At 43.7% G+C, this 25,323-nt stretch overlaps 1 protein-coding gene across 2 annotated transcripts in view; it reads left to right on the top strand.

Moving 5' to 3' along the window:
- Window positions 1-3,225: 3,225 nt before the first annotated feature.
- BCR (BCR activator of RhoGEF and GTPase) overlaps window positions 3,226-25,323 on the top strand; it is a 96,136-nt gene continuing 74,038 nt past the window's right edge. The window contains exons 1-2 of one of the 2 annotated variants that reach the window (XM_032199226.1): window positions 3,226-3,522; window positions 3,758-5,426. In XM_032199226.1, the coding sequence (XP_032055117.1) occupies window positions 3,911-5,426 (1,516 nt within the window). In that variant the 5' untranslated portion in view covers window positions 3,226-3,522; window positions 3,758-3,910. Of the gene's footprint in view, window positions 3,523-3,566; window positions 5,427-25,323 lie in introns of those variants that run through there. The other variant, XM_032199225.1, reaches the window with a different exon arrangement.

A 25,323-nucleotide genomic window follows, 5' to 3' on the forward strand; every position in this document is an offset into this window, starting at 1 on the left:
AGTCCCAGTGAGACTTCTCCTGCAAAGAACTCAGTATTAATAATTGATAACCTAAAATGAATCTTAAATCATATTAGCTCAAAGAAAACCTAACTTTAGTGGGAAAATAAACATTAGTTTGCAAGTTCTTAAATGTTCCTGTCTGGTCTATGTTGTATTCTATGCATATTATTCCGTTCTATCAGCAACTTCATTTGTTTTGAAGAAGCCTTAATATTATTAAAAACAATGTCAGAACAACTACATTAATTCTAAACACAAGCAGAATGTAGAACTACATTAACTCTAAACACAAACATAATTTTATACCAGTTGAAAACTTCATAGTGATCATGGCACCAGTTTCAGCACCAGCTTCCTTGTGGAATTTGCCGGTGAGAAGTTGGATAACTTAAAATTCAGAGAGAGTCTGAAGCAAAGTTAAAGAACAGGTGTAATAATCTCCCCAAAGACGTACTAGTATTATGCTGTTTCTTGGCTTAATAAGTACAAGCTAAATGGTTAATGAGCTTCTGTTTAAATAAGCACATGTATCTCTTTGAGGAAAAACTGATAACAGATCAAAAGCCATTCAAGAAATAGTCACCTGGCAGGCAAATTTCATTTTTACTGTAAAACAGTCTTTCATTTTAATCTTTAGTGGTATTGTTTCTGCCATTTGAGTGATTATTTGACGCTTAGGGTATTATTCTTTATATTCTCATAGGTCATGTGATTCAGACCTTTCATGTTGGTTCTCAGCTCAGGCTCACCTCACTGAGGTACAACCAGAGTTCATTCTTCATGAGTAGATGTCATATTCTGTGTCTTTTCAGGTTTTCATCAATAGTCAGAAGTTGTTCTGGGGAGTGTAACAAAGCTTACCAGTGTGCAGATGCTATGAACTGCTCGCTGTATCACATCTTCGTAGGCTGAGTTAAAATGAAGTGTTTGGCAGGTTCAAGTTGTAGCAGCATCTGCATTAGTTAATGGAGATGGGGGATGGGTTTCCTTTATTTTGGGCCATAAGGTTGTTCTCACAGCAACAAATTTCCATTTTCTGAATCTTAAGAAATGGGGTTCCTGTGTTCCTGGGCTCACAGAATAATTTGGACTGGACAGGACTTCGGGAGATAACTGGCCTAGCCAGACTCTACCACAGTGTGCTGTCTTGTAATACAAAAATACAGTTTCTTAATTTCAGCCACATATGAACGAGAAATGATGTTTTATTTCTCGTTAGAAAGACTCTGCTTATGTGCTTCCACTTTTATTTTTTTCTTACAAAACTCCTGATTCTCCCGTGTGGGATCATGATAAAGCCCATAACCTGGATCTCCGCTAAGTGTACTAGCTCTCCTTCCCCACAGGAGGGAGCTCCATGGCCAGTTCAGTTCCAGTAATGGTTCAACTGGCGAGAACTGGCAATCTCTTGTGGGCCAGCAGAGGGCGAGAGCTGAATGTGCTGGCTTTTTAGCCCCCTTGTCACCGCATGCTCTGTCACCAATCCCAGATACATCTACCTCCAGAGCCATAATGAAATTTTGTATCCTGATAAAACTATACTCCGTCGAATGTAGAAAGTATCAGCAAAAATTCAGAGACCCCTTCAATGGCCACCGGAACTTCTGATGCTGTAGTACCTCAATGAATACAGAGGCTGCAGTTGTTTAATAGTGCTCGCCAAAAGTTAGGCGTGCATACAGAAGTCCCTCTGACTCATCAGAATTCTTGCTGCCTCTGGAAAAGTGAGCCCAGTGAGTGTGAGAAAACACCCTAGAAATAATAAAACAAACCAATAACACCAGCAAACTATAAACAAATGGGGGAAACAAATTCATAACAGAGCCTTATTATGTAATATATCTGTCGTTATTTTAATCATGCTACTAAAATCTGAAATGTCATATTACTAGAAATATATTGTGTGTCATAATGTCATTGTTCAAACCGGCATGACGGCAAACAGCATCAATGGTGAAAAGCCAATTTTCTTTCTGTGGAAGATGGAAATTCCCTGGAAGGCTTGTATAGATATTTACTAAGTATACAGATTTCATTATGATTTTGATTCTAATCTGTTTTCCACATAGATCAGCCAGTGTGTTAGAAGCTGAGGAAACAAGTGCAGGAAAAAGAGGTTAAAGCCAGGAAACAAACAGCAAGGGAGATGAACTATGCAAAGCTGAATGCATGATTAGCCGTTTGTGATGTCTGAAAATATTTGATATGTCATATCAAAAAGCGTGAAGAGGAAAATGGTTTAGTGGATTATGAAACATTGCATATTTTGAAGGTAAGAGAACTGCTCTTGTAGACTTGTACTTTTCATGCTTAAGGAACTGTATTAGTTATTGCTGGGGCTATATTCCACAATTTTTTCTCATAAAATGCATGAGGAAAGGTACTCCTCACTCTGGGGATTTGTCCCACCTCTGGCATGAAAGAAGCAGGCTTCTGAGGGATGTGAGGTGTACAATATCTCACTTTTCCCATCATTTGGACAGGAAAACTGCAATTTCAGGTGTATCCATTACCCCTTTTTCAGAGGTTGAATTAGTATGTGGAAGAGGTACAGGGCCTAAACACGGCTGGGTACCCCGATTTCAGGTGGAGAGCCAGCTGCCAGCCCATGTTCAGCTTGTTTGCCCCCCTTCACCCAGAGCTGGAGAGCGGGGCTCCCTGTAGGCTAACATACAGGACAAAGGCACACCTAATCTCTGGACAAAGCAGACTTTATTACCAATATCACCGCGCTTTCAGAGCACCAGCTGGGCACTGATAACGCAGCAAGGACCGAATGAACGATGAGCCTGCTAGTGCCCAGCACCTCGGCTTGAGGTGAATCATGGAATCATGCAGGTTGGAGAAGACCTCCAAGGTCCAACCATCGCCCCACTGCCTCCCACCGAACCAAGTCCAGCCTCTCCTTAAACACCCCCAAAACCCTCAGCAGGGCCTGAAGGCTGCAGCTGGGAGTTCAGGAGGGCCTGAGCAGCCCCCTCCGTGCTCCAACCTCGCCCTCCTCCCTCGTGCCCCCGCTTCGCACACCGCTGCCTTTGTCTCGGCGCCAGCCTCCGCCGGGCCGGGCCTCCAAAGGCAGCGGGGGCCCGGGCTGCCCCTTTAAGAGGCCCCAGCGCCGTTTCAGCCGGGCTCCTGCCCTGCCTCCCTCCTTCCCTGCCTCCTTCCATCCCTCCCCTTCCGCAGCGCCGCGGCTCGGGGCGCCGCCGGAGCCGGGCCGCGATGGGCAGCCGGGGGCAGCCTCCGGAGCCTCGCCGCCAGCCTCCGCCTCCACAGCCGCGCCGGGGAGGCTGCCGCGGGGCCGCGGGGAGCTCCGGCACCGCCGGGTAGCGGCCGGGCTCGCCGCCCTGCGCCCGGAGGCCAGCAACAATAGCCGGGAGGAGGAGACAGGGAAAGGGGCAGGGGGAAAGGAGGAGAGAGAAAGAGAAAGCACAACACGGGGGCTGGCCGCGGGAGGACGGAGCGGAGGGCTGCCCAGAGCGGCCGCACTGAGCAGCGCGGCCGGGACGGCAGCGGCAGGAGGTGGGTGGGAGGGTGGGGGGCGATATTTACCTTCTCTCCCCCGCCCCGAGCCTGCTCCTTTGTCCACCTCCCCTTTGAAGTGCTCGGGAATCGCCGGGGTGGGAGCGTTGTTGTTCGCTAGCAAAAGCTCGGGCATGACGGGGGGAGAGTAGTGAGGGGACGGGGGCTGGGGCCGGCGAGAGGTGGAGGAGGCGAGGAGCAGAGATTGATCCGAGGATTGCCGTTTGCCTCCCAGTTCCTCTGCATGGACCGTGAAAGAGACGCGTTGAGTTGACCCTGCCGGAGCTGTTTCTGCTTCTACATGTGAGATCCGGTTGCTTTATTCTCTCCGGCTATCTCTCTCCAGCTTCCCTCCCTTATTCTCCACTTATTTACTCCTGTATGCAAAATGGTGGACCCTGTGGGGTTTGTGGAGGCTTGGAAAGCACAATTTGCAGACTCTGAGCCTCCTAAAATGGAGCTGAAATCTGTGGGAGATATTGAACAGGAGCTGGAGATGTGCAAAGCATCTATCCGGAGACTGGAGATGGAGGTCAACAAGGAGAGGTTCCGCATGATTTACCTGCAGACTCTTCTGGCAAAGGAGAAAAAAAGCTACGATAGACAGAGATGGGGTTTTAAACGTGTTTCTCAGTTGCCTGAAGGGGGTGCAGAGCAGCAGATCCAGGATCTGCATCATCACCAGTCTGCTGACCAAGATGAATATGAAAAAAGCAAGTCACACCACGGGGAGGAAAAGTTCAAACCCAGGATACCTTCTCTGCGGAAGCTGTCTACCCAGAGTGACGGGTCGGACCTGTCGCCTTTGGACAGTCCCCATCACGGGGAGGGAGAGCAGGACAGGTGTAAGTACTATGGCGAAGAGAAACTGAAGAGAGTTGTAGAAGATACGGAGACTCGCTGTGATACAGATGGATCTCCTTCAAAACACAGATCGGCTTCCACTCGCAGGCTAGCGGGATCTGCTGAGAAGGAGGCATCTTTTGAACCTATTTCTAAGGACAGAGGGAACAGCACCAGTGTGGCAGCCCTAAGGTCTAACTTTGAGAGGATTAAAAAGGGGAATTCACATCACTCTGGAGATAACAAGGATGTTGTTGAAAAGCCCTTCTATGTGAACATGGAGTATCATCACGAGAAGGGTCTAGTGAAGGTCAACGATAAAGACGTTTCTGATAAAATAAGCTCTCTTGGTAGCCAAGCCATGCAAATGGAACGCAAAAAGTCCTTACACTCCCTTCCTTCTACCGTGGTACCCAGCTTCAACGAATTCCAGAGGCCTGCTTACAGGGGAAGGTCCTCAGAGAGCAGTTTTGGCTATGATGGAGAATACGAAGATGCTGAACTGAACCCCAGGTTTCTCAAAGATAATCTGATTAACGCCAATGGCAGCAACCGCTCACCTTGGCAGCCCATGGACTTTCAGCCCTATCAAAGTATCTATGTTGGTGGAATGATGGGGGATGCAGAAGGGAAAGGACCTATCCTGAGAAATCAGAGTACGACTGATCAGGAAAAACATCTCACTTGGCCCAGGAGATCTTATTCCCCAAGGAGTTTTGAAGATATTGGAGGAGGATATACTCCTGATTGTAGCTCTAATGAGAACCTTACCTCCAGCGAGGAAGACTTCTCTTCAGGGCAGTCCAGCCACGTGTCCCCCAGCCCCACCACTTACCGCATGTACCGGGATAAAAGTCGTTCTCCGTCCCAGAACTCTCAGCAGTCCTTTGACAGCAGCAGTCCACCGACCCCCCAGTCTCAAAAACGGCACCGGCAGCAGCAGGTCGTTGTGTCTGAGGCTACTATTGTGGGCGTACGAAAAACAGGACAGATCTGGCCAAGTGACGGAGATTTGCCTTCTGGGAGATGTCACCAGGACAGCTGCTTCCATGGGGATGCAGGTGTGTACCAGATATCTTTTTTTTTTTTTTTTTTTTTTTAAATGTACAGAGCAGGAAGTGGCATCATGGAAATGAATGGGAGAGATTTTCTAGGTTGCCCTGGGTGAATCACCCAAAGGGGGCAAGTGTTTCATGTGAAAAGTCTGTTTACCTTGTAGTTGTCCTGTTCTGGGAAGGTCCTGCAGAAGTATACCTCAGACTGTATTTTAGAAATACAGATTGGATTCCCAAAAGGTTTGGTTTGGGCTTCTCTTGAGAGAATCAACCGAGTCCTACGTTAATGAGTTCTCAAAGTTTCAGTGTCAACACTGACATAAATAGGGGCCAGAACTTCTCAGGGGTTGTAAAGTGATCATTCCTTCCCTCTTATTCTTGCCTTGAGTAGTTAAACCCTCCCTCAGAGGTGATAGTATGGCAACATGCTCCAACCTGAAGGTTTTGCTGGAGTTTTACCAGAAATGATGCTCTTCCCACAGTCTGTTTTTTTTTCCTGCCAGTATTAATTGGATTGCTAGTTTCTCATTCTGTTTTGTGTTATCCTTCAATTATAGCTGATTGGAGGCGATGATTGTGCAACCCTGTTGAAGCTTTCTGCTATCACTAAGTGAGGGAATAACTTTGAATATCAGGAAGCCCCGAGGGAGAGCTCGTAATTTAATTTTAGCAGAATCAAAATTTTTGTTTGGGGAAGGATGGGCCATGTTTGAACTCAGTCTTGTGCAAGTTACTCAGGCACGCAGATGTCTGTGGAATTGCAGTGGATTTACAGCTGGTGGAAGAGGTGAACTATGTTTATTCAGGTAGACTTATTGAATATATGTGGACATCTGAATCTATTTAGCAAGGCAAGGTACATACTGTAGACGATTTCTTGTATCAACACCACCACTAGTCTTCTGTGCAGTAAATGAAAAGTGATCAAATCCAGGAATGAAAAAGCAGTATGGGTGTTTTGATAGACTTTCATTCTAAATCTGTGAGTTATTCTGTGTTTTTTTCTTTTTTTCTTTTTTCTTTTTCTTTTTCCTTTGAATCTGTCATTTTAATAAGGGGGTTAATAGAATGTTTGCTAAAAGGATTGAATTCCTGAAGTACTAGGTGAATGAGAGGCCTATGAAAGATATTACTTTCCCAGGTTCATAGAATCATGTAATGGTTTGGGCTGGAAGGGACCTTAAAGATCACCTCATTTCACCACCCCTCTCCCCCCCGCCATGGGTAAGGACAGAATCCTCTGCACCAGGTTGTGTGAGTTTGGTGTAAAGCAACTTTGCTGAAAGGAGATTTCTGGTTTTGCTTTCCATGCTGCTTTGTTTGTTTGTTTGTTTGTTTTGCCAGCAGCGCTTCTGGGAGTAACAACAGAGGGAGAACTCCTTCCTCCCACCCCCTGCCATCCTTGCAACCTATTGTTTTGTTAGTGGGAAGCTGTACAGTAGTAATGGATGTTTGCTGTACATGGAACCTCAGCATCCTGTCCTCACAGTGACTTCTTTATCAGATGGCATATACATACCTGCTTTCTATCTGGGACTACTGTGTTCTTGTTTGAGCTTATGCATATGTTTGTATCTTGTGGGGAGCACTCGCAATGCAGGGGAGAGGCTGGATCGAGTGCTGTTTTAAACTGAGCTGCAGCCATCTGTCTCTGCTCTTGTTTACTGATGCTCTTTAGATGACTGGGAAGCCTCCTGGCAGTTGCAGTTTTTGCAGAAGAAAACAAAGGGGCAAAACCAACAAAGGTCGATGAAGCTCGAGGACAAATTCAGCTTTCAGAAAGGCAGTAGATCATGTTTTAAATAGTTCAGCTTATGCTTTGTGGAATGCAATGGTAGTAAAAGGGGCTGCTGAAAACTCAGAATTGCTAAAATTTCTGGTTGTGCTGGAAAGCCCAGTGCCTGTTCCTGAGGTTGGCCACACAATTGCAGGCAGGGACAGAATGTAACTGATGCCCCTTCTGCTTTCAGCAGCATGGGGGGTAACGTGCTTAGCAGGAGCCTTCACCAGATGGCTGATCAGTATTGTCTTGTGAGTTAGCTGGTGGCAACTTTTTACTTAACCAAGAAGGCTTGTGACTGGAGGACTGTATTTCAGATTAATTCTTACTGAGCATTGTTTTGTTTTTATTTTTTTTTCCTGATTAGGATCGATCAAACTTCTTTCTAATTGGTAGAACCTCCTTTTTGTAAAACAAACAAAAGTCACGAGCAATCCCGGTGTGATTAGCTGCTTGGCTACCGTTCCCAACTATCATGTGCTGAGGCGGCCTGTTCTGCATCACCATATGATACGAAGGCAGTTCCCAGATATCTGCCAGCCTTTCCTGCACCTGGGGTTCAGTCGCTGCTTCTCTGTGTCCCCTGAAGTTGTGCGTGGACAGAGAGTGCAAGTTTAAATCCCAGCAGGTTCTGGACAGCCTTAATATTAATTAGTGTCAAGAGGGATTTGTTCAACAGTGTTTGGCTTCTTTGTGCCTTCAGATTTGTGTATGCTTGCTGGCCTTGCTCTTCAGGATGCTGCCATTAATAACGCTGAATGTGGTGCAGCAGGTGCAAAGCAAACTTTCTGTTTGGATCTGCCCTGCCAGTGCATCTTGAGCCTGGCTTGCAGACACGTGCTGTTTTATCTAAATACTTGCTTGAGTTCGCAGTCAAGTGATGATTTGTTGCTTTTGCATTATAAAAAGGGCTAGAAGAAGGTCACCTAACTGGAATTGAAGAAATCTAAGTCAAATGTATCTGGGTTCTTGGAGATGGGTTATCAAAAACCTTAAATGAGACCAAGGTGGTAGGCTTTCAGTTTTCTCCAAGGAGCAGAATGAGAGCTTGAGGGGTGAGCTTTGGTAATAATACTTTCTATTAAATATACTTAAAATGGAGTTTGGGCAAAGATGTTTATGTTAGAATAAATTATGTTACATTAATTTCCTACAGTGGGAATGCTTAATTCTGCATTAAACCTAAATATTTTACTGTGATTTTGGAGGAAGAGCAATATATGAATATATATGTATATCTCCTCTCTATATATCTATATTTATTTAATTCTGTCTACTGTTAAACAGTAGTTTAACCCACTGAGACCCCCTTGTGCTTTTCTGCACATAATTGAGGTGAGAGCTGCGTAGAGCCCCTAGGCAGTGAAGAGGCCTCAGTTGCTAGTAAAAGTCTGTTCACTGAGGAGCACACTCGAGTTGCTGCTTGACATTAGAGCTTGCTTCATAAAACTGGTGCGTGCTCGCAGCTCTGTGCGCGAGCGGATTTTATCTATCTGCATAACAACATGCAAATTCTTTGTGCAGTCCACATAGATAAGGAAGCAGCTTTACAAGTAAATATTGTAGGTGCCCCAGAAGTGACTTCTGTCCTCATGAGAGGACAGGATGGTGCTCTACCAAGACTGTCAGGCTGTAGAGAGCTGCTGACAGTTGTAGTGCTCAATATAGTCAGTTTGGGGACATGTGTAATTTAATTTCATTAGGAGTAACTTTTACCTTATTGTAGCCTCTAAGCGTGGGAGAGCGGAGTGTCCCTTTCTGAAGGGCATGGCGTGTTCTTGGTGCTTTTAGTGAGTTTGATGTGTACAGTGGAAAGAGCACGGAAATTTATTTATGCACGTGAACTGTAAGACTTGAAACTCCTGTTATCTTAGATGGGCAGAATGCCATTTTAAAGTGCATACTTGCTTAGAACTGTAGATTCTTCAGTTTTATGTGTCTTAAATGCCTGACTAGGTAGACATGCAACTGAATTTCCTCCTTTTGAGGTCATCCTTATTTAATGGTAAAGCTGCAAGGAAGCATACAATATATGGTCATGAAAGGACGCGGCTCTGTATCAGTTTCTGTGAGGGTTCTGTTCCTGAGTTACTTGCATGTTCTAGGATCATGGACGAGTTTCTCAATTATGCACTTTTTCCACCCATTATTGTCTTCTGTGGATTTTACAAGACGCAATTTGAAAAGTGTTTTGCACTTTCAGCAGGGTAAAGGCAACTCGTGGGGGGCAATGCCAGTGCTGTTGCTGCTGTTTAGAATCAGTTGTATTTGAGCAAGGAGCAGACTCTAGTCCCCCGTGTAGCAATTCTTCCTTCTGAGGATCTGAAATTTAGGAACTTTCATAATGTGGAGTCACTTGTTTGGTTTAAGGGCTACTGGCTGCAGGTCCTGCTGCCAGTTTGTGACTTGCATTAGGGTCAGGAAAGAGGTTAAACTTTAAACACTTGTTTAGTTAATTTTGCTATTATTTTTTAAACAGCTTTTATTCCTTTGTTCTGATGGTCAGTGGATTTCACAGGAGCACTGAAGACAAGATGCTGTTTAAATGCTTCCCCACACCAGTGCTTTCCAGAGATTTAGTAGCTTTTGAGATTATCTAGCTGCTTGTGCTACCACTCCCCTCTTCATAGTCCGGGGGAATGAAGAGCTCTCCCTCTCTTTTTCTGCCGGATCTCTTTTTTCCTCCATCTGAGTTTAAGGGAGTCTGTGAAGCTTCTGCTGTAGTGTACTCTTCAGTCTGTTTTGTTTTGGTTTGTTCCTTCTTCCACAAACAGTTGCTGAGCCTTACCTCAGGCCCTCCATAAATAATGACATGTAGACAGATTTTATTTTTGCTTTTCTTAGGTTCACCCTAGATCATGGAACTCCTCCCATCCCAACCTTCAGGTTCTTCTGCAGTTGCAAAGCACCTGCTTTGAAATGAGAGGGCAAAGCAGCCCAGATAGTACTTGGTTGATGCTGGGAAACTCTTAAAAAGTGCTGATGTGACTTGATCTGCCTGTATGAAGCTCTTTTGCATTGTCCACACCAGAAATGGCTGAAGTTGGGGCTGTTTTTCCCACGGAGTAAGTAGACCAAGAGTTATGAATTCTGGCAAAGGTAGATCTGGGAGTAATGCATTGGGTTTATAAAGAATCTTGTCATCACTGCATAATTAGCAACAGTTTTAAAGTGGTCTATGGGGCAGTAGAGCTGAGTTCACTTTGTGCAGCTGCCATAGCTGCATGAGTGCCTCTCAGGCAGTCAGTGACCTGCAGCTGGGCTGGTTAAATCTAATACCAGTGCATGCCTCGAGTCTGGGAGTGTTACAGGAACTTAAAGCTAGGACCAAGTTGCATCAGAGCCAAATGGATACCCATATCGTGCTGTGATGACCACAGACTTGAATGCTTTTCTGTATGTCTAAACAATTGGAGCTAAGTATTTTCAGCCTGGTGATTTCACAGAAGTAGAGGCCTAAAGCATTGCAGTGAATGCCACAAAACAAGGTGATAATGCCTTTTATCTGAGCAGGAAATGTGTAGGCAAGTGGGGCCACAATATTAAATCTGTGGCTGAGTGAGCTGCTCTTCTGATCCATATTGTTGACTCTGTTCAAAGTACTGCAAAAGCATTGCTTTATGGCCAAAGCAGTCAAACTGACAGATGTGAGTGTACTGTGCATCCGTTGTGCTTCACTGGTGTCAGCATCAGTTCCAATGCATTCAGATGAAAAACCCAGAGATGTTTGTTTGGCACAACATTTTGGTCCTGCCCTGAGAATTGGCAGGGAGAGGTGGAAGCACCCATGGACTGCCTGCTGCAGTGCACTACCTGTGCAGGTGGAGGCTTTGTTCTGGGTGGCTGAAAGAAAAATTAGAAAAAGAAAAAAAAAAAAAAAGAGGGAGCACCAATGGTCGGCAAGGGAGCAAAGAGCAGAGGATGGAGATAAGGATGGCAGAATAGATAAGGGTTTGGAACTAATGGAGGGTTTATGCTTGTGCAACAAAACTAATTGCTGTGTAGAGGAGTAGTCAAACATGGCAAGAGGGTGGGTTTGTCTTAATATTGACATGAACACTGACCATGGCTTATGAAGTGGTTTACTTGTGTGTGTGTGTAGGTGATGGACTTTTAAAGCAGTAAAAAATGTATTGGGGAATGGGCTGCTTTGGTCTCCTCTGTTTTGCCATCTTTAGCAAAGCAACAGCACAGGTGTATGGTTTTAACCTTGAAGACCCTTGCGGATTCACATAAGTGCAGATGATTCTTGCAGCTGGCATGATCTCCACGTGCAGACTTCCAGAGGAGCAAACCAGAAAGGTTTTTCCTTTTGATTCTTATGATCATGTTCCCTGAAGTTGCAACAAAGAAATCTAGGAGGTTTCAGAGAGTCATTGTGGCTACTGATCTGTGGAACTAATTGCATCTTCCATAAGTGCTTCCATTCATTGTGTGATGCTTCTAGTTTGGATATTTGGATGAAGTGCTAATTATTGTATCCAGTCACTCCTGGACTTGTTGGCTTGTTGGACTCCTGGCTTTTTTTTCCCACTGCTTGCAGAAACGCAGCTGCCCCTTTGTCAGTACAAATGCAGCTAGCCTCATTGTCACTAGAAAATGTCACTGAGGTGAGAATGAAGGCAATAAAGTGCTAGGAATGGGGAGACATCCCAAATGACGGACGTGGAAGGGGGAAGAAATAAGGTTTAATTCCCAAATTTGCTAAACCTTAAAGTATGGGTTAGGAAATAATTCTGTGAATACTGGGCAGCATGCTCCAACTCACGACTCTTAAAACAATGTTGTGGGGAGTGGAGGGTGGTTAATAATCCATGTCTGGCTTTGCAGGCTGTCTGAAATACGGCCCAGCACAGGAGACAAAGAAACCTGTGAGGGTTTGGGAGCCAGTAACAGCCTGGAAGTGGGTATCTACCATCCAGCTGTAGCGTGTTCTGCGGTTCTCTCTCTAGTGCCTTCCCTGTTTCCCCAACCTGTTAAGGATAAACATAGTGCAGAGGCAAGTGAGACCTGTATTTCAGCTTCAAGGAATTTTGGAGGTCAGTCTATAAAGGTTAATGAGGTGAGGCTGGGCAAGCTGTTTACGGAGGATTGCTCCATTTCAATTACCGTGGGGAAGCGTATTGCTGTTCATGAAAATCAGGCTGTTGATTGGAGGCACAGCCTATCTGGAGCTTGCTTTTCCCCAGAGAAACCAAGGCTAGCAGGTTGTTTGACTGTCTCCTCTTTGATTTGTTCTGCCCAGTCAGATAAGCATGAAGGGAACAATAAGGGCCTGATTCTGCTCTGTCCCTGGTGAAATATCATTGACTTCAGTAATCTCTCGCTTGCACATGTAGGACAAGAAATGGTGTTCTGGTACAAGTTGAATTGCAAACTTTGCTGTGCAGATAGAGGGGTAGACTGCAAGTGACAACAGAAATGCTGGCAGGGATTAATTAGCTTGGGTGAACTGCATGTGAATCAAGTACTTCCAAAATAACCATTTAAGTGTCTTAAGCTACAAAGCAGGTTTTAGTCAGCTCACTGATAATGAAGTCAATTGCTTTCCCGATCATAGCTTTACATTATATGTGATGAGAAAGTAACCATAAATTGTAAGTAAATCCTCAAATGTGGGTCTGTTTCATGCTGAGGAAGAGATTTGCAAGTTCGTAACTTCTTTAAACTTGTTCTGAGCTGTACTGTATGTATTTTAAACAGTAAAACTGGCCTGCACAGGGCCAGCATGGTGCATTTCTGTCACAAAATCTGTTTGTGGTTTGCAAATCTTCTGAGTTACTGAAATAACAAAAGCATGTCTCTGTTGTCTTCTTCCCAGCTGCCAAAATGGTATCTCTCAGACCCTTTCTTAACCAGGTTATGGCTAATATAGTAATAAGATTATTGCAAATGTAATTGGAATCTCTGTTTCAGAGAAAGCTCTGCCCAAATGTGGCAGCTGGAGCTGAGTTAGTTGCTCATGGCTACATGAATGTGTGAGGAGTATGTGTGTGAGAATCCATGATTGCCCTGTAGGAAGAGTGAATTGGTAAAGTTGTCTGTTGGTTTATATTACTGAATTGTCTCTGTTGGTATTGCAGGCCCGTCGGCTAGTTGTTGTTATCTGTTCTTTTATTGTTGTTTGCAGCCATTTCACCAATCCTTGTTGCCTCTATTTCTTATTTTTATTATTTTTATTTTGTGGAGGGAGGGCTTCTTTTATAGGGGGAATAAATCCCCCACTACCTTCCTCATTCTGTATAACAACAACAACAAAACACACGCACACACAGAAACACAAACAACCCCGACCACCTCTTTTGGACCTTCTGCACAAGTCAGGTTTCCCAGTGAAGTATCCGAAGACCCTGGATTATTTGCAGATTGGCCTGTGACAACAGAATAGTAACAACTGCTGCGAATCAAACAGCTTTATCTGCAATTTAAGAAAGCAGCTTTTGCAGTAGTTACAATTCATATTTACAGACTTGGCTGCTCTTCCATGTTTGTGACCTCTCCATGATGTGTGGAGAAGTGCACTTGCAGCCTTGGCTCACTTTGTCTGTTTACTTTTCCTTAAGGACTTCAGAATAATCTGCTCTCAACACTGAAATGCAGCTACTTCTCTGATGGGATATATACCAGCTATTATGTTATCAGAAATCCCATACTGTGTTGGCTGCAAAGCTAGGTAAGGACTGTCCATTTCCAATGCACAATACGTGTGAGGCTGCAGAAGGCTCTACTTGCTAGGATAGGTGTTTTATTTCTAAAAAATAAAAGGGAAAAAACAACCATCAGTTACCTACTTGCCCCATCTGTGTGTTCTTCTGAAAAGGGCCAGCAGCCTCCTGGCATAATCTGTTCTAAGGAAAAATACCTCATTCCCTGGAGCATCAGGCTTCAAACATGTCTGAGCTGCTAAAAAGTAAATGTGATTGGTCTGTTGTCACTAGGGAGGTGTAACGTGCAAGCAGAGAACTGTATCTGTTGCAGTCTACAATTACACAGCACTGCGTGATCTTGCCCAGGATGATAGTAATGGCCTGTCAGCCTCACTGGGCTCAGGGCTTCCCAGAAGAGATTAGATTATGGTGCTTAGTAGGAGCCAAGACACAGAAAAGCATGTTCCTGTGACTGTTAGCATGCAGCTCTCAGTTCAGAGCGGCCTTCGTTTTTGTTTCCTGCTAGCCTAGCTCTTGTTGCTGAATTTTTATTGGTTATTTTTATAGTGGTCAGCACTGATATTATCATTGAAAGTTTCAGGAAATAATATGCTGAGAAAGTGAGTTGATCGTTGCTGGTAGACTTCTGTGTGCGCTCACCCCCACCCTCCTTGTCCTTCAGCTCTGCTGCAGGCTGTCTCCTTTCTTTCAGTCCTTCTAGGTTGAATGTTTGACTGGGAGTTCCCTTGCTCCCCCTTGGTATCTAGTACGCTTCTTGCTTGGCATTCTCCTGAAATGCTCACTGGATCTCTCAGTCTGATAGAGATGAAATCACTGTCATCACTCGTTTAAAACAAACAAACAAACAAAAGGCACCCAACCCCGGAATAGTGCCTCAATCTGGCAATGTTCTGTCATTGTCTTCAGGGAAATCTTGCTGTTTGGATGCGTGCGCTTGTCTTTGCCAGTTAAGCTAATTACTTGCTTGAATTGGCGTGAATTGATGGTTAAAGTAGACAAAAGATTTGAGCTACAGGACTGGGGGCTTGGGAACTGGTTACTGTGTAAGCATACCAGAAAGTTCACATTGATGCTGATCTTGCTCTGCTCTGGTATTACAGAAGATGATTTTCTCCAGTAGTCACCCTTGTTCTTTTTTACAGGGAGATGTGCATGGGGCAGTGATGCAGCGCAGGGGAGCGCCCTGGAACAGAGCTATAGCATCTGTAAGGCTGGGGAGGAGACAGCATCAAGGCTAGGGGGTTCCTATCCCAGGAAGATGTGTGAGACAGGAGGACCTGTTGTCACCTGCAGCTCAGAGTGAGGGGTAAATCTCCAGGCTACCTCATCTCAACAGAGTTTTAGTAGAGAGAGATGAACTAAAGGTTTTATTGTCCTCTTACTGAAATGTCTTAATATTGCAATGGCTGTATCATGGTGTTTCTGTAAGTACCCCCCACTAGTAGCTTGAGAAGCTCCCTGCCAACGCCTTCTATTTGACATTGGGTTCATCGTTATATTCCTGTTCGTGTTCAGTGTCTAACAGGACTGGGAAATTCTGCTCTACACTGAAAAGTTTCACCGGGGAGATGAACAGGTGAAATAACGCTGACCCCAGTGGAGAAGAAAATCCAGCACTCCCTAAAGTAAATAAAGAACTGGCTCTGCCTGCAAGCAGCACGTGCCTGTGCTGTGGAGGCCAGGCAGGAATAGGTGCAAATGCAGCTTCAGAGGAAGCCCCTTGAGCCCATCCAGGGGACTGGGGCACCAAAAGACATGTCCAGTAAAATCCACCTGAGGATATGAATTCTTGCCAACCAGTCACAGAACTAAAGTCGCTTTACATTTTCCAGAGTTTTTTTGTGCTTTGCTAAAAGGTCAGGGTTCCCATTGGGAAAAAATGTTCTGCTAATGAAAAAGTTTTAGAGTTTGGAGTAACTAGCAAGGAAGGAATGGGAAAGCTGCATGATTTATTTATTTATTTATTTATTTATTTATTTTCCCCCAGATTATTCTTTTTTTGTTGTTCGTTTTATTTAACATTTGGACACAGCAATGGCTACTATCAGAGAGATAACAGTATTTCATGAAGGGCTCGATCTAGGATTTGCTGATGTCAGGGGATTTCTAGTGACTGTTTTGCTGTGACACAAGCAGCATGAGCTGTATATTTCTTCCTAGCTACCTGAACCAGGGTTTCCCAAGATACCATGATTTTCAGGTGTGGTGTTGATCTTTCAGTTCAAAAGAGCTGCTGGGCTTTTCGCAGGCCTATGTTATAAATGTTTTAAAACTTTTATATGCATGCAGCCTCTGCTGTCCAGTTTCAGCAGCAGTACTGCAGATGTGGTTGAGAGCTGCACTGGGCAGGCAATTCAAAAACATAATTCTGATTTAAAGTTTTTCTTACCTTTTAGAGAACAGTGTCAGCTGTACATGTGCATCTGCTGTGCCTCCTGAATGGGTGCTATGGAAACCCTAATGTGGTTTAGAAAGCCTTTTTACTTTATTAATTTTTCTAGCACCACTTTGCCTCTGCTGTCTTAAGAAGCAAAAAGAGAAGAGAAAGTAATAAAATGTTGCTTACATCAAAACATCAGATATGCTTTTTTCAGTTTGTCCAGTCCTCTGAGATAGGTCTCTGTCAAAAGGCATTTTGGTTAGATAGGGTTTTTTAGTATGCATAGAGAAATAAATGTCTGTTGCATATTTAAAGTACCCGAGACAACAGAACAAGGTGCCGTCCGCTCAGCTGGATGGTTGTCTGTAACAAACTGAAGTCCTCTTACACCAGGGTGCAATGGGAGCTGTTTGAATGTGACTGACCTGTCATGTTTGTGTTCAGCAAACATGCCCTAGCCCTGACCTTGACTACCCCAAATTTATTCAGGCTTGAGCACTGACCTATACATAATTTGTTGTGGACTCAACGTCTGGTCAAACTAAAATATATACTAATATGATCTAAGGACTGCTTTGTTTTACACTGAAAATTTAAACGTAACTAAACTTGTACTGCAGGTGCAGGGTTTTGGACCTTCCCATAGTTAGTGCCTGTCCTCCATTTCAGTAATTGTATGAAATCTCAGGATCTCCTCATAAAGCAAAGGAGACGTGATTTTGTATGTAAATGTGTTCTGCATCTACATGTACGCAGGAAAGATCTAAAAAGGAAGAATTTTTGAACCTCAGTCTTTTATTCTGTATGCAGACGTTTCAGAGTAATTTCAGTGTATGTGCAAATATGTAGTGATGCAAGAACACAAGCACCCTTATAAAGGTTCCACCTAAACTTTGCAGCAAGTAGTGTTTTGTTTTTTGTTTGTTTTTTTGTTTGTTTTATGTCAACAGCAGGTTAAGGAAACATTCCGATGCTAAAAACTGTTTTTCCCATTAATGGGCATTTGCACAGTGCAACCAACTACCAAATACTATTAAACAAGCTTGTTTTTTCTTTTTTAATTTTTTTTTTCTTGTCATTGGTAGGGAAGCAGTCATTTGCAAATATTTTTCAAACACTTGAAAGAAAATTTCCAAGGATGTATGCAGCTCAATTAGTCTTTGAGATGCTGAAGCTCAGGCTTCTAGCTGGATTTGGGTGAGCCCTAATGTCCTGGAATCCAACTTGGACCACACGTCTTTTAACTGGGAAATGCATTAATGTCCTTTGTATGTACCTGTTTAGAAATTCGTTTGTATTCATATATAACTTTTAAAGGAAAATACTGTAAAAAGAAAACACACTGAACACACTTCTGCTGGAGATTTGTCCTTCCACTGATTTCTACAATTCATACACTTTCGTCCAGTGCTTTTTTTTCCTCATTTCTTTCTTCTTAATTGTGTGCTCCTATTAACTCATACAGGTTTTCCCAACTAAATAATTAAGTTCAAAATCTGGGCTACATTTGCCTACCTATGGCTGTTTGGGTCTGCTTATGTTTTGATCTCTTTTTTTCCTACTCTCTCTCTCTCTTTTTTTTTTAAAGATTTGAAGCAAGGGCTGCTTTGTCTGACAACGTATATTTGTATACATCTTCCATTATTTTCATATTGTGCCCCTTGAGGCTGTCTTTATTTAAATCATCTTTGGTGATAATGCTTCATGCTGTGGCGTGCTGCCCTGTCAGTTGTGCCAACAACTGTTCATTTGTAGGTTCGTGCTGAGAACTGGATCAGGGAATTTGTCTACTTTTTGTTTTCCTTTTTCCCAAACCAAACAAAAATCGCTCCCCCTCCCCAAACCATACCACAAAACCTCTCTAGGCATGGATTCGTCCATCCCCCCCAGATATTTGCGTTGCAGCAGCCACCAATTGGTTGGTGATGGAGGGGAGAGAGTGCAAGGCTGTGATAGACAATGTATGCTTAAACCCCTGTCTGTTGGGACTCTGGGATGGTAATTCAAATAACAATGGAAACATTACTGCTGAGAAGTCATGTTTAACTTCAGCAATTTCACTTCTGATTAGCCAGCTGCTTTGGGATTTTAGGAAGAGATTTGGAGTATCCTTTGAGCAGAGTACCTCTTTCCCTAGTCAGATGCTTTGTTTCTGCAGCTGAGGGGAGGAAGGCTGCCTGAGGGTTTGCTGCTGTTTGAAATACATTTCTTCGACAAGATGGACACTAAGTAGAGTACTAGAACTGAAAATGACAGGAAAGACATTTACAGTCACGGTTGTTTGCAAAACAGATCTGATGACATTGTAGTCCATGTGACTGACTTCCCCTTCAGTTGCCTTTGTAAGTACTACATATTTTTAATTATTACTTCACCAGATACATTGACTGGTTATGGCCAGAAGAAAATAGAAAAGAAAATACAATAGTTCCTTTTCACTAGAACTAAAACCACTGGCTTCTGCTAGCAGATTGTTCAGGTAATAACTCATCGGGAAGGAGGACTGTGTGCCTGAGACTAGCACAGCTTTTAGAGGGGACTGGATCACCTGGGTAACGTGTATGTGGTTTCACAGGGTGTATGCGTGGTCATGGGCTCAGATTTCATACTATTTTTACGATGTAATTACTGTAACAAGACGTATACAATAGTCTCTTACAACTACGTATTATGTAAATATTTTCCTTTGATGAGTATTTGAATATTTTGGGGAAGGGGAGTTTTAGAGGTTATTGCCAGCCTTCTTGCACTGATCTGTTCTGAAATACAAAATTTCAATCTCCTGGCCTAACAAGGCAAATGAGACTTGTATCAAATAGCATGATTCACTTAAAAAGCTCAGTCTACAGTCTAGAACAAGGAGGGAGCTGGGATCCTCTGGAAAAATACAGGTAGCTTAAAGCAATGAAACATCATTACGTTTCCTCAGTTTCATTGAGGATGTTTACTTGATTCACAGTTGCGTGTTTACCTGTGAGATCTGGTTACCAGGTTCTCCACAGGTTTGTGAGCTCTTCTGCTTTAGCTTGCTGAAATCCTGCCTCTGGAGCAGCCAGGTGCTGGGATTCTGGCTTGCAGCTTGCTTTTTCTTCTCTCTTTCTGTTCCTGCTTGGCCCACAAATGTGGAAAAGAATGCCCCACCCTGCTGACTCACTGTGCCCAGAGCACTCCTTATATTCCTGAAATAGGATTAATATCTGAGCCAGTTTGAACAACTCAGCGTAGATGGATCTGGTTCCCTTCTGCCAAACCCCTTTTTAAACAGCTGGTTTCTTCTCCTAGGCCCATGAATCCTGTCTCTGTGCTCTGTCAGGCCTCTGCCCCAAGGTGATTTCCTTATCTCATAATCATTTAAAGGGCTTTTGCAACAAATACAACTGTTGTAGAAATCAACTAGTATGTAGAATAATCCTTTTAACAGGTTTATTCAGATACTTCTGCTGGTATTTAAGTGGATTTAACTGCATACTTTAGTATGTCCTTGAAGATGGTTCCAAATGAAACCTGCTGCTGTCAAACTCTGTCATATCTCTGTATGCATACCAAGTGTGCCTGGGAGATGTCAGGCAGTGCCGTAGGCAGAGGGGATGGCTTGCTATTTATAGGGGAATCCTAGGAGTAGCCAGCCACTTCTGCTGTTTACCATCGTGCTGTCTATAACTTGGTGGCTCAGATAAAACTCATTAAGTCTTGTTGCTCTGCAGTGACTTGCAAGAAGTTATTTCCCTGTTGCACGCGCAAACTCGGGTTTGTTCTCTTCTCCACCTTACCAGCATGCAGTTGTCTCGTGGCTCACCCCAGGGACAGATATGCTTCAGTATGTATCCCTTCACCTTGTTTTGCCTTTGGATCAAAGCATTGTGTGAAGGGAAATGTCAGTTACCAATTCTTGGTTTTACAAATACACAAAGTGACACGCTTTTTCCCTTTGATTGAAGTATACAGGAGTCTACTCCTTCCCATCAGCATACTGTGCGGCCCTGTTTTAATGTCTCAGGTTTTCAGTTCTTGCAAACAAGTGCATCCCACAAAGGGCCATATTTGGCAGTGAAATAGTCAGCAAAATGCCTGGAAAAGAACATTACAACCTTGAGCACAACCCTTTGGAATGTAGCAGGTTCCTGATAAGGCAAAAATTGGGTGGGTGAACGTTTTTTAGAGAAGGAGGCCTGTAGAAATGAACACTGTTTAAGACATTAGAAGCACCACTTTTACTTTTTAATCTTTTATTTTAAATATACTGAAATTAAGCTTTAATTATATTGAAGTCTGTATGAAACTTGTGAGTAGGTTCTTTTTTTTTTTTGCCCAGCTTTTGAAAGACTAACTTGTCATTTTAACATTACTAAGTACTGTTTTGGAGGCTGGCTTAAAAATGCATTTAAGCATCCTGTATCTTCCTAGAGAACGAGGAGGAGAAAAAACTCAGTCCAAGATTATCTGTAACAAAGAAGAAGGATATGTGCTATTAATTTTGTATTTTAATTTCCAGATCTTTAATAGTGCTCTCATAATGATAGGAACTCATCTGCTCGTTGGATCTGCAGGTGTTTCAGGAACATGGAGAAGTTAAACTGCTAATAGCTCCGTTCACCCCAGTAAACTGAGGCACTGATAGTTCCAATTAAAGTGTCCGAGATCATCTAAGGTGATAAGGCTGGGATGTGGACCCTGAGCTTTTGTTCTCAAATGTAGAACCTGATCTCTGAGTCTACACTTACATACATCTCATTGGTGAACTGAGGTGGCAACATAGATGCAAAATAAGGTTTATCCTGGCTCATCTCTGTCTGCGGTGGTTAGATAAGTATGGTTGAACCTTTGTAGTTTTCACCAGCCCTGGTAGAACCCTGCAGTGGATAGGGCCTGAAGGGAAAAGCTAGTTAAATCCATATAACCGTCTTGTCTTTCCATTACTGATGCGTTTTACTGGCTTGTTCTGCAGTTGCTTAAATGATAAAGAACCATATTGATGACCACAGCTGCTTTTATATAACCCGACAAACAGCTATTTTTTAATTACTAATGAATGTAAATGGACTGAAGCTATAAAGTAGTTTGTGTTCATTATTAGACTCCTTCCTCCAAAGCTCCTGCATGTTTGTCTTTCTCTCCAAACATTTTGATGACACCTAGCACAGTAGAATCCAGGGTTTTGGCTTTTATTCATTTATTACAATGCAAGCATCACTTTTTGCTTAAGTGAATGATACTTTGCAATACTGAAATTAAACTTGTGGCAAGAGAATATTTCAAGGAAGTGTAGTTTATTCCCCCCGAAGTTTGTATAAGAAATCAACACAGCCTCTAGCGGGCAGCAATAAAGGAGACAGGAATTAAACAAATTCTCATTTTCCTGTGGTACAGGATTGACTTCCAGACTAACCGGCTTTTCTTATTTACATTTGTCCAAAGGCAGATCTGCACATTGGTATTTTTGGGGGGGTGTGTTTTTGGTGGTGGTGGTTTTTTTATGCTTCTTGGAAAGGTGCATTTACAGCAAAGGTCATTTGTGTTTCAGATTGACTTACTAACTTGTAAGTTCCTGCCATAACAGTACTCCCCCCTAAATTTTAAAGCCTCCCAGGTAGGTCTTAACATTCTCTTGTAAGATCAGTGGGAGAAGCTGGTGTACTTACTCAGCAAAGGAATGCAACTGCATTGTGACTGATACACCAATGAAGCCTAAATATATTCAGTATCTTCTCTTGCAGCAGCTTTGCCTAGGTTTTCACTGTCTAGTGGTCTGTTTGTACTCTTTGTACATGTTTCTTCCTCAAAGCTGCTTTCTTCAGGCCGTCTGCTTGTTCTGTCTCTTAAGGAAAACTTCAACATCCTAAGTTCCTAATGCTCTGAATCGTCAGCTCCCTAAGCCTGTCTTTGCAGTGAGTCTGTTGACAGTAGTATCAAGAAATAAGGTGGTACTGTTCAAAGGGAAAAGAAAGACACAGGGTTCAGGGATTGTACCATGGGAGTGGAATGGTACCTACACAGCTCTCACCTCTTCTCAGTTAACTTTGCAGTGGCGAGCCCTCCTGTGTGTGCACCACCTGGTACTCATAGTAAGGGGCAGCAGGGTGCCCAGACTTACAGGGGTGACAGTCTTCCAGAACGGTGCAGTTTGTTGGAGAGCACCCGACACCTCTTCTGAGCTGGTGTTAGGATTCTATGGCTTGCTAATGCAATGAGAGGGAAAACTTGATTTTTGCACTGGGAAATCATTTTTATTTTCAGTGTTATTCTTCTTGCCCAGATGTACAACCTGACTTGTCAGGTGCTGACTCTAATCCATGTCCTGATCTTCTGCTGTGTTTTCAGCAGATTTTTCCTTGACTGCTGAATTGTGCATTTTTGCAAGCCCATAAGGTTAAGTTTACTTCTGCCCTGTAGTTGAGAACAGAAATGTATTTTCCTTAGAACTGGCTGCAGTCATCTCAGACTCTGATTTTCCTCCCTTCTCAGTACTTTTTCCTGTTCCAGTCTCTACTGGTCTCCCGTCTGTACATGCTACCTACATCCATGGGTCAGTTTCACATGGGATCAGTGTCCTCTTCGGTGGTGACTCCTCTATCCTTAGCCTAATTAGATCCCCTAATTGCTAGCTGATGACTGGGTAAGAATTCTTTCTGTGTATGATTTGCTGCTACACAAATGCATACTCACTCATTAGACTATCTCAGCCATATAATTGAGCTATACCCTCAGCTATTTTCAAAAACTAAATGCACTTTATTTCTGACTCTGTGTCCCTATCTAAACGTTTTGCTTTTTGGTCTTTCCTTTCCATCCATCCCCAGGCCATCATCTGCTGCTGATGCAATGCGTTATTACCTTTGGGGCAGCCCTGCAGTGCGGCTGGAAGGGAGGAGGGGGGAAGATTGCATCTGTAGCAGCAGCCTTGGGGAAGCTGTGCAGCATAGGAATAAAAGCAGTGAACTGGTGGAGGGAGCTAATGGACTCAGGGGGCGTGCTTCTAGCTCCACTTTTTGCTAAAATGATTATAGTTTGTCTTACATAGATAGCAACCGAGTTTGAGTCTCAGAAGAATATATGAAGAGAGAGTAAATAGCTGAAAAGGTGTTAAACAGTAAAAACACCCTTTATCTGCTCTAAGGCAGTTCAGCTGCCCTTAACCTTTGGTGCCGCATGTGTTTATTGTCCCCAGGGATTACTTCTACAGCTGCAGAATTGCTGCAAGTGTACTGTGAAATAGTGGAGCTGCAGCAGCTACACCACAGCTACACTGCTGAGTAAGAATTGCTTTCACCAAGACAGCTTGTGAGACTGCTGCTAAGGAAGGTACAAGTCAAGACTGAAGGAAAGGGCAGACGTTCTGTGGATTGTGTCCTTCTGAATTGTTACCAGCATTTATCTTTTTATTTTTGACTGCTTTTTTTGGGGGGGAAAAAGGGGGTGTAGGGGTTAGGGAGGAGGGGGTGTCTTCAGCAGCATAACAAGAAAGGGTATCAAGGTTTATTGCTCTGCTTTCATCTCAGCAACTGCTGTGGTACCATTTCCAGCTGGAAGGTATAGGCAGGGGCTTTCAGCAACAAGCTGTGCTTGATCCAAAACGGACTGGCCAGAGGGAGGGAAAATAGCTGTCGCAGACCGGGATGAATAGGCTGCCTGTCTGATCCATCCTGAAAGCTCTGACCTGCAAAAGCTGTCAGAATCGGGGTATGTGCTGGAGGGTAAGCCATATTCACATCACATCTTGGAGGGTGTGTGAGAGAGGGCGAGGTTGAGGGGGAGAAGGGGTGACATTTAATCCTGCTCGCTGAACCGTAAAGGTTTGCTTTGTGTTGGTCTGCTCTCCTGCGCTTCCCTCCTACTTTCATGGCTGTGATGAATGACAAATGGAGGCAGAGCAGTGAAAACAGGAAACATAATCCCTCAAAAATAACCGGTGGGAAAGGGAGGGAAGAAACTGTAAATAAAGGAATCCCCGCTTTCATGGGGCTGCCCCACCAAGAGCTAGTGGTTTGGCGAGGAGGAGGAGCTGCTACTCTTTGAGCTTACCAAGGGGTTGTTGAGCTCCCGGTAGGCAGAGAAAGGCCTAGTGGTTGGAGAGCTGTGGTCTGAAAGGTGTTTTTTTACATAAACAAACAACAAAACACTTGTCTACAGGTGTTGTTTTAGACCGGATGTCATTTATATTTGCTTATTGTTTCACTTATATTCACTTATTGTTTATAGGCTGCAGAGGCCCTAGTTTTCTCTGGCTGGGAGAACTGAGCATTGCTTCTGTGTTGTCTTTCAGTCATTTGAGAGCACGCCAGCAGAATTACTGTTTGCAGGGGAGGGGCAGCAAGTTATGATGGACACTGGAGTATTTCAGGAGGCATCACATTGCTGGTTGGCAAGGGTAAAGGCTAAAGGGCTCAAGAAAACTGGATAATGGATGCCAGGATAATGGATGCCAGGAGACATCCTGCCAGTTCAGGTGGTTTATATTGCAATTAGTTTCTTACCATAATTTTCAGCGGATATTGGATGGAATGTCTGCAGTGGGAGACTCTTAAGCATAACGAAAATGAAGAGCCTGAAAGCAGCTGTGTAACATCTAACAGGAGAAAACAAGTTACAAGGATCAGTACTTCTGAGCCTTTTATTCCAAACTGGAACCTGTAGTAATAGAAGTGACCCCCACCTGTGTGCATTGACCATTGCACAAAGCCTGGTGATGGCAGGTGCATGGGACGCAGTGGCAGGGCCTTGGAAGCCGGGGAGCTGGCTTGATAAAGGGATACCAGCAGGGCACGTGAGGAACTGAATGACTTGCCTGCTTACTTCTTGTTTTCTTAAGGCTTAGTTCGGTAGAGTATGGTTCTGTAGCAGTGTTTATTTACCTATAATGAGGTCAGTGATGGTGAGATTTACCTGTGTATATTTTTAGGGAGTTTCTGTCAGTTTCAGCCACAGTCTGTTTGTAAGGTTGCGTGGTTCTTGCATTCTGGCCTCTATGCAGCTCTGCTTCCATTCTCGACTTCTTCAGAGTGCTGCTGCTTATGTATTTGCCCCATTTAACCCCTGTTAATCCAAGAGTTTAGTGCCCAAACTTCTGCTGCCTGGCCT

This window comes from Aythya fuligula, chromosome 17, assembly GCF_009819795.1.
Source record: "Aythya fuligula isolate bAytFul2 chromosome 17, bAytFul2.pri, whole genome shotgun sequence".
Lineage (NCBI taxonomy): Eukaryota > Metazoa > Chordata > Aves > Anseriformes > Anatidae > Aythya > Aythya fuligula.